The 13,032-nt window shown below is 42.3% G+C and overlaps 1 protein-coding gene across 2 annotated transcripts in view; it reads right to left on the bottom strand.

Annotated features, from left to right (window-relative positions):
• Window positions 1-12,456, bottom strand: part of fbln1 (fibulin 1) — a 35,130-nt gene extending 22,674 nt beyond the window's left edge. For both annotated transcript variants that reach the window (XM_074633994.1, XM_074633995.1), the window contains exons 1-8: window positions 12,158-12,456; window positions 7,850-7,958; window positions 5,443-5,572; window positions 3,299-3,458; window positions 1,808-1,873; window positions 1,628-1,714; window positions 1,341-1,478; window positions 1,107-1,244 (exon numbers count right to left, since the gene is read on the bottom strand). In XM_074633994.1, the coding sequence (XP_074490095.1) occupies window positions 1,107-1,244; window positions 1,341-1,478; window positions 1,628-1,714; window positions 1,808-1,873; window positions 3,299-3,458; window positions 5,443-5,572; window positions 7,850-7,958; window positions 12,158-12,212 (883 nt within the window). In that variant the 5' untranslated portion in view covers window positions 12,213-12,456. The remainder of the gene's footprint in view (window positions 1-1,106; window positions 1,245-1,340; window positions 1,479-1,627; window positions 1,715-1,807; window positions 1,874-3,298; window positions 3,459-5,442; window positions 5,573-7,849; window positions 7,959-12,157) is intronic.
• Window positions 12,457-13,032: the final 576 nt, after the last annotated feature.

Here is a 13,032-nt window from a genome sequence, read left to right as displayed (position 1 = left end):
CACCAACCTCTAACGGATTGTTCATTGTGCCACATCCCCCACCCCTCCAAAATATGTCATTCAAATCCATCATGAACTTTTGGAGTAATCCTGCTAACGGACAAACAAACAAACAAACCAACAAATAAACCAACAAACCAACGCCGGTGAAAACATAACCTCCTTCCTATACCTTCGGCCTTGGCGGAGGTAAACATGAAAAGATTGCTCATGTTCGTCTTATATAACTGAATATACAGTTACTTAAATGCAAACTTTGTTCTAAAGGTGGCTCTAGACAAAGGCCATGAAGTCATTACAATTGTCACGACTTCAGCCAGATCCTAAACATTCATTAATTTACCTGCTCTGCATTTACCTGTCATACTAACTCACCCTGTCATTACAGATCCAACCACTCCCTCCCTGTAGTAACCCATTTCCCGCCGTTCCCCTCACCTGACCACATCCGCCCACTTACTCACCTGCTCCCCATTTCCCTGATTAGCCTTTACTGGTCCATCTACACTCCGTCTTTGCCAGATCGCCTGGTGCTCATTCCAAGAGACTAGACATTTCATTAAGGTCTCCAAATGAAATTGTAGAATTTCTTCCAGTCTTTTATTCAACATTTATATCTGCAGTTCACCTTTGAGCCACATGAGGGAGCCTGAATGTTCGAATTGTTCTGATAGTTGTAGCTCTCTTATAACATTGAACCTAATATGAAAGGCTAGCGTATATTACGTTTGATTTAATGATGAAAAAAATTAAAAGAGAGCCTGTCAACTCCACCTAAATGCCTTTTTTTTAGGTCTCATTTATAAAGTATTTTACATGTGCATATGTTTCCAATAACACATGCATAAGTTGTGATTTATCAAAGGTATATCTCTCCAAATAGCTGGTTTACCTATTAAAGATAATATAAGGTGATGGCAGTAAAAATGGTCAGGAACATTTATTTACACATAAATTCACTCTTCTCATGATTTATAGATAAGGTTTATAGTGAATTGTGTCGCAATGGTTTGTCATTTTTAGGCTCTAACTGTGAAAATCACCTGAATACATGTCAAATATTGTCTTGCAGTTGTTGTTACGGGCTGCTGTAGTGTGGTGCTTACCGATGCAGGCGCCGAGGGCATCCTGGATATAGCCGGTACCGCACTTGACCTTAGGGAGACAACGGAACGACCCCTGGGTGTTTTGGCACTCAAACTCTGGTCCACAGTTATGGATGCCGGTCTCACACTCATCAATATCTGGATAATGAAAAATCATGCGAAAAGTTGCCATTGAACACAATGCCAATACCTACCAACAGGAACAGAGGCAAACTGAGCACATGTTTGACTGACCTTTGCAGTTGTTGTTGTCGGTGAGTTCGTAGCCGGTCCCACAGCTGACCTCTCTCTGGCAGCGGAACGAGCCCTCTGTGTTGATACAGCGCTCTCCCGCCCGACAGTTGCTGGCTCCCAGCAAACACTCGTTGATATCTGGGAGTGTTTCAAAGCAGAGGGTCTCTTATTGTGAAATACAGTATTACTGTTCTTTTTGTGTCAAAATCTTTCTCTGTGTCTCTTTAACTTCTTTGTGACATAAACTGAAGCGTTCAAAGAGGAAGAGGCGGAGGAGTACCACCTACCATCACAACTCTTTCCATCTGGCTTGAGTTTGTAGCCTTTGAAGCAGGCACAAGTGTCATTGCCCACACAGTTATGAGCACATTTCCCTAAAAAAGAAACAAACATGTTGATAATTGATCACTGCATTGGCCAGATTAAATCAGTCAGGTGTAGAAAAGCTTTAACGTGTTATACTATACCTTTGCACTGATCACTTAATACTGAATTATCTCCATTGTCTCCACTCGGGTTATCCTTGTTTGGTACTGCATGAAAGGAAACAAATATATATATTTATATGTCTCACATTGTAACACCTTATGCCTCTATCTTAAAAAAACAACCAATCAGAGCTGATATTTTTCACAGATTATCTGTCTCATGCACTACTGTCAGGTTAATGATAGTTTTATAAAAATAACTTTTTTAGCCATCAAAAAAGCTGCTATTTTTTTTCCAGGGCTGCAACTAATGATTATTTTCATCATCAATTAAACTTAACTTAACTGAGTATTTTTTTCTATTAAATGTCAGAAAAAAAAGAGAAGAATGTCTATTAGCCTATAATTTCCTAAAGGCCAATAATGTCTTAATCTGCCGTGCTCCATGTTTTCCATTCGTATCATTTTCGTTTCCTGTTTTATTTTGCTACTCACGTCTCCTCCCATTTCAGATAACTTCACTTCCTGCCTTTTTGATTGTCTGCCCCGCCCTGATTAGTTACACCTGTCCCTCCTTAGTCCTGCACTCTCCAGACCTCCTGCTCACCTCTTCTCACTGTCTCGCCATCCTGATGGCAAGCTTCCAGGGGAGAGGGAAATGTGAAAAGGCTATCTATTGTCCTTTTCCCTGAGCCCTGTTCCCCAAAGTTAACAGTGTTTTTGTGTCTGCTTAATTGTTGATTTCAGTTCAATTTGAATATGTTAAGATGTATGACACAAGCCTGTTTAGTTTATTTGTTCTGTGGGTTCATGGGATTTTGTTGTTCTGTTTAGGATGTTGGTGTGGATCAGGTTTGCCTCGTTCAGTCCTCTTAGAGGGGAGGGACTGCGCACTATAAAGTAGCAGGATGAGATCGGTAAGAGGGAGAGGAGAGTGAACAGCTTGCTGTCAGGCTGCAGTTCTTTTGATTTAGTTTAAATGAATCATTGAAATTCTCGGTTTCATTTTTGCTTTTTGCTTCGGTGAACTTTGGTTAATAAATTTCACTTTTTTTGCACTACTCTGGCTTATCAACCTGTTTTTTTCCAACATCCCTTTTTAAAGTTTTCCAGTGCCCAACCACCTCATCTGCCTTTACATGGGGTGGTGGCATCACAGGGTCCAATCCCTGTTTGAGTATTCCCTGCACTGTGACAAAGCTGACATCTTGAAATATCTTGTTTTGTCTGTCCATCAGTTTTCTGGGATGCTCATAAGCGACACAGTAAATCAGTGTGAAAGTAATGAGTAAAAGGCAATGACCACATCCATCCAGCAGGGGGCAGTGTGGGCTTATGTTTGACAACACCAGCGGCTCTTTAAATTTCTTCATTCATTTGCTCCAATATTTTGAGATGTTTAATGTGTTCGGGCGCAGGTTTTCCCATAGTGCTTTCTGTTTTTCTACCCTAATGTCAGTTGCCTTCTTTGATGCAAACAAACTTTGCAATCTTTGGCCTACTTCATGCTTGATGATTTTTTGCACCCACGTTCAGTTTTTGCTGTGGGTGTGGTCTGGTTGTCTGGGGCTCCATCCACGCAGCAGGCGCGGGACACCAGGCCACACTGGTAGCCCACCGACAGGTTGTGGTCACAGTGTAGGCCCTGCTCCTGATTGGACTTCCCCAGAAGACAACAGTGGCAGCACATCTAGACAAAGAGTAGAATACAATATATTTGGTGCATAATGCAGACGTAGCATACATAAGGAGAGGAAAATCACTATGTCATAGAGAATTCAGCTCAGCTCTCTAATGCATCAGGGGAAGTGAAACCAAAAGAGAAAAGGAGATTGTGGGATCATGTTGGTTGGTAAAAACACTAGAGGTAGATGAAACCGGCTTTTCCACTGACAAAGGAGGAGGACGTGATTCAGACAGACAGCCAAGCTCTCAATCAACCCAGACAGACACAAAAAGGAGGTTGATTGAGAGGACGTGCCAAGTGACAGATGAAAAGCAGTGAGTCAGTATGCGAGACAGACAGACAGACAGACAGACAGACAGTGATGAGATGACATCATCCCCTCTGCCTGAAGCATGCTCAATCAATCATTATGGCAGCCTGGTAATGTCAGTCGGGAGGAGGGGGATGAAAGGTGGTGCAGAGTTTGGGGGATGGGTGTGTTTGTGTTTCAGTTTGGGAAATGAGGGCATATACAGTATATGAAATGTATGTATATAAATGTATATGTAAACCATGTGTGGTGTATAGGTGTAGTGATGGCGATAGCACGACTGGACACATGCCACAATATCACAACTCTCGTTAGGGCTTACTCGTTAACAGCTTAATGTGTGAGTAGGCTATGAACGCTGCGTAGCGAGGAGGTCGGGTAAAAAAAATACTGGACTTTTGCCCAGCAGACCGACGTTCGTGTCCCGTATGAAACCAGAAGTCAACGTTGATTTATTTGTCACTTAAGTTTAAGTAACGCCACTTCTGGAGTTATTTTAAGCCAAACCACAATCTTTTCTTAAACCTAACTAAGTAGTGTTGTTGCCTAAACCTAACCAAGTTGTTTCCTGTGAAGACAGAAGTTTATTTTGAAAAGACTGTATGCATGTGATGAGCTTAAATTGACACGTGTTGCTGGACATTCCTAGGAAAACGAACGATATCATAAGATATCATACGAACCGTTGTATGAGAATACATTGTAGTGAGATACTTACCACCGGACTAAGCGAAAACCAAAAAACAGAACTAAAAAGAAGCCAGGCTAGCTACTTCCCTCTGCTTCCATGCGTTATGCTAAGCTAAGCCAACCATCTCCTGGCTGTACATTAACTCCATAAGTCGCCTATTACACAGACACGACAGTAGCATCAATCTTCATATATAACTCTCAGCAAGCATTTCTTCAACGGTTAGGAATATTCTCTCTCAGTTGTGTCCTGATGTTACAGAAAAAACTGAAGGTTAAGGTGGAGACTGATTTTCATTTCTTGTTACACAATATAATGAAACCATCTATACTGTAAAGTAAATGTATTATTTTGTCCAGTTAAAGTAGGTGAAGCCATTTCCTAATCATACATATCTATTATCTAATTCACCTTACCTGTGCACATTAAAGTATGAGCCGCCACCACCTGCACTTCACAGTCGATTAAGTAAAGACAAGCTGCCCCGCTGACAATTGTCTCATCCTTTTTAAAGAAAACGCACCAACTCGCATTCTCTCCTTGGTACATTTTGCCAAGCATTTATCTTCGTGATGTGTTGTGAAAATATACATAGGGGCACAAATTTACAAAAAAAAAAAAAAAAGTCTGAAATGTGCTTGGACGTGAGCCTGCAGAAGATTCTAGAGTCGGAGCTGAATTTATAATCTATCTGACAGGAACAAGCTCCACTCCTCCCTGGAGTGACATGCCTCATCCTGCTCACAAAGCACACACACACACACACACACACACACACACACACACACACATAAATGCACATCATCGCTCTCATCAATCATTTGCCTCCAAACTGGCTGTCCGGCAGAATGATGTAACGTACGTTGATTGAGAGGGAGATTTTTTTGGTGCACGCTATGATTTCATTCCCTCTTTTTGTCTCTATTTACAGTATTGTCAGCTAGTAAAGCAAACGAACATATGTGCACATGCAGGTACAAACACACCTTTGTAGTCTTGGTCTCACAGGTGTTGGTGAATAACGAATCGCACAATCCTTGGTCTTTGGCCATGTTGATACCGGTGGTGCACATGTTGTCCTCGAGCACTGTTACACAGCACTGCTCCTGCACTATCCTGTCAGCAAGAAAAAACCCACAAAACACAGGTGGTGCATTTATAATCTCCTCGGTGCAATACAACTCTGCCTTAAAGTGTAGCCCATTAAAATCAGCCCGAGGCGAGCCTGATGGGGATCTCAGAGTTGTCACACTTAAAAATGTGTGGATGAGTGGGTTGAGTAAGTCCTGTGTGGATTCCAAGGAGGGCATTGGACGTTTATTGTGTTTTGCCATGCTGACTTAAAGGGGAACACTGCAAAATTGCAATATGTTACTTCCATGGCCTAGGAAAGTTCGATCAATATTTGTAAACATGAGCTACTCTCTCTCAGCCGATAAGACTCTTGTCAGGCTATTAAATAGGCGTTATCAGTCGTTATAAGCCCCATAGATGTGGGTCATTAGGTGCCTACTACACCTACTAGTAGGTTTTATCATCTCTTCACATGGTAGATCACAGAAATAAGGTATGAAAGAACACAACATTGACCTCTAGTGACCGTAGTAATTATGACAGGAGCAGAAGAGGAAGTCAGGCGCTGTAGTATAGACAATGTGAAACTCCATTAGGGGTGGAGGTAGTGTTGTCAATTGTGAAACAGAAAGAGTTCCCATATACTCAACAACATTCCCCTAGGTGCTCTCAGCATTATCTATTACACCTTCCCCAATTCATTGTCTATGGAACAGCTCCAGACTTTATACCCTATGACATCACAAATTTGAGTTTTAGCACTCTAGTTTTGGGGATTTGGGGATTTTGGAGAGAGTTGTTCATGTTTACTAATATTTTTGGGACTGTCTTAGACCATAAGAATAACATGTATGAACTTTGAGAATGGGCGTAGTTCCCCTTTAAACTGGGTTGAGCAGCACATTCCCTTGAGGCCTTTGAGTTAAACCAACATTTCAGTCCCAAGATGAACATTTGTCCACCTCCACATAGTCCTAACTCAGGGTGTAGGATTGTGGTTTTTGGAGGAATTCATCTTATTATAATATCACTAAAACAAACCACTCCCTTTAGATAAGCATGCTGTGTCCTGTGAGAGTGGAGAAACAGTTGTACTGTTTGACAGTACGTGCTGTCAAGTTTGCTTGGTGTGAATGACATCACCACCACCATCACTGTTTCCTAAGAAATCAGTGATGACATGTTACGGATTTATCACATAAAGTGAGAAACACAATGTTACTGGAAGTAGTCAAGCTGACCTTGACCTCTGAGCTCCCTGCGGAATGAGGATCATAAATCGATATCTCCACAGGGATCAATAAAATACTTTATATTACTATCACGGCTGCTTAAATGTCAAAAGCAATATCTGGAACAACCACAGCCCCTCACATGAGACCACTATTATCGAAATATCAGTTGCTCATATTTCATTGTATTGTCTAACATTTGTAGTCCAATCAGTTAAGAGTGAGTCTGGTGTGGATATCCGTCTCACTGCAAGACACAAAGCATAAAACGCCGCCCCCTCACCTCTCTGCTCTCATTTCCAACTAGCCTCTTTATCAACTCTTACCAGAAACCTCTTTCCAAATAAACTACGGTAGATCTCAAATTCATGTCGAGGCGCACACCTCCTCTGCAGAACCTTTTAAGGGCACAGTCGCCCTCCTGTTTTTCTTTTCTCTTCCACTCTACTTTTCTTTTTTTTTTTTTCTCCTTTGGTGTTTGAAGTAATCGTTCAGATTTCCTGTTATTGCCTCTCTCTCTCTATCCTCCCTCTATGACGCGTTTCACCTCTAAGGTATTTCCTGGGTTTTGAAACAGCCCCTCTTCTGACCCCCCCTTCCACCCTGCTCCCCCTCAAACCTGTGCCCCTTTCCCTCTCTTCCTCCACACACTATAATTTAGACAAATTTGGGATCACTTGGGGTGGCTACGGTAAATGTGTTTGCCATCAGTGTGTTCACAGCAGCGGATCTCCCCGGCTTATGAGCCCTGAACCTGTGGCAGGCAGCACACCCTCTAGGGTTACCAGCAGACCTGTTATTATCCCATCACTATTAGTGCTTCCTCTCACGTGAAGTGAATAATGTGCCTGGAGATTTACGGGAGTAAGGTAAAGCAATCTCATATTAAAGGGCCTGCAGACATCCCATACGTGATACGGGCCAAGTCCCTCGGGGGGCCAATAGTGCAGGAGCTTCTGTGGTGCAGATAGAACATTGTGACAGCAGTTAATGACTTGTAAATCTGAATAAGCCCCAGGCAAGTCTCCTAACCGACACTCTTAAACCTCACGGTGAGAGCAAAGTAGCAGATATAGCTCCTGCTCACATGCATGTGGTCGACGCGGAGATGAGACGGAGGGACGAGCAGTCTTCGTTATCGTTGCCTCGGTTCTGGCCATCTTTACAGCAGTCCTCTATGGAGATCTGCTCTGCTCCTGCAAACATAAAAAAACAACAACACAAGGTGTGTTTGTGTGCAAAGGAGGTAAATGCGTACACATCCCATTCAGTGTGCACTGGATCAGCGGGATATTTTAATATCTGGCATTGTCTGGTTTGCCGCAGTGGGGGGACCCCCGCTGACATAATCACTGTGGAGAACTGCTGCATCTGCACATTTCACACCTGCCTGCATACTCACAAGTACACACTTGCCTTGAGACTATTGTTCCCTTAAAAAGCTGTTCATGATGAAGCAAAATATATCAAATGGCATAGTCATAAGCATTGTTTTATTATTATTAAAGGTGCAATGTGTAAGTTACAGCCAGAAGTTTATTTTTAAAATTTTAAATAATGAACTAAAAATAGCAACAGAATGTGAAGCAGTCACAGTTTTGACGTTATGTCAAAGATGTCTGTGTATTGTGTTGCAGAGATATCTACTATAATGAGCATGCTAACTGACTAGCACCGGATCGAGAGGCGATAGTGAGTCGCTGTAGCATCCAGTTTGCCCTCAGTCCAAGATGAGACAACGCATGAGTAGAGCTGCCCCGAGAGCTCGTCAATCACGTTAAAAGGTACAGGGTCTGTGTACGATTCGTCCTCTGCGCCACTGGGAGGCTGCTTCGCCAGGAGGAGATGACGGAGATTCGGTTAGCAGTTAGCAGTTAGCTCGAACCCAGCCAGTGCAAACCAGCACTGGGGAGTCTGATCGCGGACCACCCTGACTTTAAACTCTAAAATTCTGGCCATATCTTATCTTACACATTGACCCTTTAAAGGAACAGTGTGTAGCATTTCGGGGGATCTATTAGCATAAATAGAATATAATATTCATAGCTATATTTTCATTAGTGTATAATCACCTGAAACTAAGAATCGTTGTGTTTTTGTGAGCTTGGAATGAGCTCTTCATATCTTCATAGGTAGCGGGTCCTCTTCAGGTAGGCCACCGTAGTTCTCCGACACGCTTGTGAAACTGAGGTAACGTTAGCAGCAGAGTGCTAAAGTGGTACCGCCAGCCGTCATCTGACTTCCGTTGCTCCTAAAGTATTAAGTGTTATTATGGTAAGGATGGCCTCTGAGCACGTTACCACAGTCTTGGAAAGGGAGGAGTGAACGGAGGGGTACTCAGTTGGTTGCAATCTGCAACCACACCACTAGATGCCACCAAATCCTACACACTGTACCTTTAAGTATTATTTCTTTGACAAACATTTTCTTTTTGCAAAAATCAAACGTGCTGATTGACACAAGTCATGATGATCAGATTTGGAAATCTAACCCTAACGAAAAAAGGATATTGATGTTGTCCTCTAAGGCATAGAGCGTGATGGAAAAACGAAATTCAAAATCATTCTGGCAATTCAAATTGCCTTTAGGCCTTTTTTTTTTGCCAAAAACAATGAATGATGAATATGTTGTTGCAGACACAAGAGGCTTTTTTTTTACTGGAGCACAACCAACTCTGTGGTGATCTGGCTGTTTATTATCCATGTGGATTAGAGAGCGTGGAATGCCCCGACTCTGTAAACAACCAGCCGTCCCAATCACATCAAGTAAATTCATTCGCCTGTGGTTTGTGTGATCTGCCAAACGTGAAATAGCTTTGGCAGATCGGCTCCTTGGAATTGATTTTGCTTTCGGCTCAGGATAAGTGCGCCAAATTGTTATTAACAATAAGTCCCCCGAGATTTAAAAAAAAAAAAGGGGAAAACAAACTCACCGTGAAATAAATGTTGTCGAAGCAACGTAACAGAATATGAGGTGTTGCTGGTAGTGATTGAATTATTGGGAATAGCGATTGTGAAATGCACTGAGCAAATCCATCTGTTTGAGACACAGCGTCTGACGTAAACAGTCTGGCAAGAGTCAACAGCTTCAGATAATAAGTTAGATCACATTGGGAGGACAAGTGTCTGGAATAGCAGTCCTCGGTTTTATGGATTTTCTGCTTTCTCCCATGAGGGGCAGGAGGAATTTTATTATAACCAGTAAATCAAAGATGAAGCACAAGCAGGAATAATCATCACCACAAACAGTTTTCTGCATTGATTAACTTAGTAACAACACAATGTAGGTATTGCAATAAAACTCTTAATTTCCCAGAACAGTTTCTATAAACCCAGAACTAAGAAGGGGCAGGATATTACAATGACTAAGAGTTTATTCCAATCATTCATGTGCTTTTCTTTCTGCAGAAAAAGAGTCATTTCTCCAGTATAAGCTGCAGGAAAACAAAGCAGAGAATTAAAACATTATGGTGACCACTGCTACTACTTAAAGGATGATTGAGCTGGCAGACAGGAGTGAATATAGACAGAGGATTTATTACTATAGGCAGCCGCATTAGCTGACTCACTACTGACTTCTGGAAGTCTGGCACATCCCAGAGTCCTCTGGCCAATAAACCTTGTAGCAGCTGGATGAAATGAGATGGCATTTTAAAAGCTTTTCACATGGGCCTACCAAGTAGGTCCTCTCAAAGTCTCTCTCTGTCTGTCTGTGAATGTTAAAGACCTCTATCTGTTTGCAAAGTTCCAATGAGACTAAAACAAAAGATTTAGCTTACAAATGTAAGATAATATGGATAGAAATTTGTGCCATTAATGCCTCATATGAAGGTGACCAAAAGTCAAATATGTTAGATGTCAGTTGGTCTCATGCTGTAACTTCTCTGCTCTGTCCGAGAGATCCCCCCGCCCCCACAGTAGCACTCTGCTGATAACTAACTCAAACCCACAAGTCATCACAGAGTCATTCCAACGCCACCACTGTCTGCCGCTCAAGCAAACCTAAATCGAAAGACCAGAAGTGCCGTTAAACTGTGTGGTGCTGTTTTATCAAACCAGGCACACAGAGACGTGCTCCGGCGGCCTAGACGCAGTCTGCCACGGTTCTCTCTGTCTCCGTGATGCATTGTCTGTCTAGAGAGGGCTGATTTCCATCTTGGAATGGCGGTGCTGGTTGTGTGAGGGCTGTTCTGGCAGAGCATGCACATGGCTTGCCTGCGTCTAGACGCCTCATGTAAATAAGGCTTAATGAGCCCAGTGGTGGAGCTCCGCCCATGCAGAGTAGTTGGCCTGAGCCAGACATCACAACAGCAGAGAGCATCTCCTTCACAGGCTGCACTCAAGGCTTTTATGTAGAGGTTTATAGTGATATAAAAAAGCTTTTACACACTCTATCTATCTATCTATCTATCTATCTATCTATGATGTCATATTCCCAGGTCTTTACATGACACACATAGGTACTTTTGTGAGATTTGGTCAAACTGGTCGAGCTGATAGCTGATTTCACTCCAAACTGACCCGTGACCGACGCGACCCCCGTACAAAGAAGGCAGCTCCGGGAAAAGTGTCCCTGCCGACTGTGAAAGTTTCCCCATGTGTGACCGGGGAAGCATTTGTAAATGTAATAAATCACACTCCTCTGTCACAGACCACCCGGTCCTGGTGAGACGCCGGTCGCTCTGACCTGGCATCACAGCATACCAGGGCACTTGGCCTTTGACTTGTGGGGCAGAAAGTACAGAAACCATGCAGGGCAGGGCAGGGCAGGGAGAACTCTGGCTACCAACTTGTGTGAAACTTTTGAACACTCATTATGTCATGTGACGTCTTCTTTTATCACTTAATAAATGATCTAGGGTATAGCATAAACAAAATGTAATGAAATACAGAGTTAAAGACACAGTTTACTTTTTAACAATTTCAAGTTATGTATAGCATCTGGATTTTGTCCTACACAATGCAGTGTGCAAAGAGTTTAGAGCTGCTAGAAATTACTTTAATTAACAATTATCTACATTGCAAGTTTGGAAGGAAAACAATGTAAAAACTTCTAAAGCAGTAAAATGATGATGTTTTGTTACATTTTATGTGATGAAATAATGTGGAAATTTTCCACCCTGATTCATTTCAACACAACCTGGCAACACTTTGAAGCACCCAGCTTTGTAACTGTGCTTTCATCACATGCCTCAACTAGTCCTGTGTCAAATTCATCACCTCCCTGGTTCTCACTCTTTGCTTTATTAAAACGTTCATTCTTACTGTAAACGCCTTCACAAACTCGTGCGTAAAGTTACCTTGCAATGTAACATCCACCCACATCAGCATCACATACCAATACCAGTAGCTATAGTAGTGATCTTTACAGTTTCTTCCAGAAAGGTATAACTTACCTTGGCCGAGGAGAACTCCGAACAGAGAGCAGAGCAGCACCACACACAGACCCATTGAATGAAAACAGATTCAACTCTGGAAGGAAGAAGAAAAAACAAAGGTGTCCGAGGAGCTTTGAGCGCACCGATGCTGGTTCTTCTGCAGGATGCTGGTTCTTCTGCTGCAGGATGCTGGTTCTTCTGCAGGATGCAAACAAACAGTAGTGCTCCCTTTTCAAAACAGAAAGACTGAGTCAAGACGTGCATGTGATGGAGCTGAGTGAGTCGCAGTTTGCAGCGTGACTGGAGCGTCCAATTATGTCAGTGCGATGGGCGGGCTGGCCAGCAGACTGACAGACACACACTTACTGCTAATCAAAGCAGGTTTTCCTCCCAGTATAAACTCCAAATTAAAAGCTATTACTTGTGAGCTCATTTTATTACAATTAAACATATAATTTGGGACTTTTGCAGATTGGTTAGTGAGTTTAAACTGTAATTTATTACTATATATCCAGACAGCTGTTTATACAAAAAAAAAAAAAAAATGCCAATCCTTCTAAAACGCTTTATATAACTGACACATTTATGCGCATTTGGAAAGTATAAGACCTGAAATACTACCTAGGGAGATGTGGCCTGGGCTGAGACGTTTTTTATTGTCTACAGGAGGAATTGCAAGTGACTTCAGGGCTACTGTGCTGTAAGGCATGCATGCACACATGGAAATTGTCTTCCCATCAATGGCAGAGTAGACTTATTCTGTCTGTGACTAATGATTGAGGCTGATTACTCAACATCTGGAGCCGGTTTTGGGGTATTTTAAAAATCTCTTGTGGCTGTGTCCAGACTGTATGCTTTGAAAGCTTTTGGGTATCTCAGTTAGAGGAAAAGAA

Source organism: Sebastes fasciatus, chromosome 4, assembly GCF_043250625.1.
Source record: "Sebastes fasciatus isolate fSebFas1 chromosome 4, fSebFas1.pri, whole genome shotgun sequence".
NCBI lineage: Eukaryota > Metazoa > Chordata > Actinopteri > Perciformes > Sebastidae > Sebastes > Sebastes fasciatus.
This window is presented reverse-complemented; position numbering and strand designations above follow the sequence as displayed.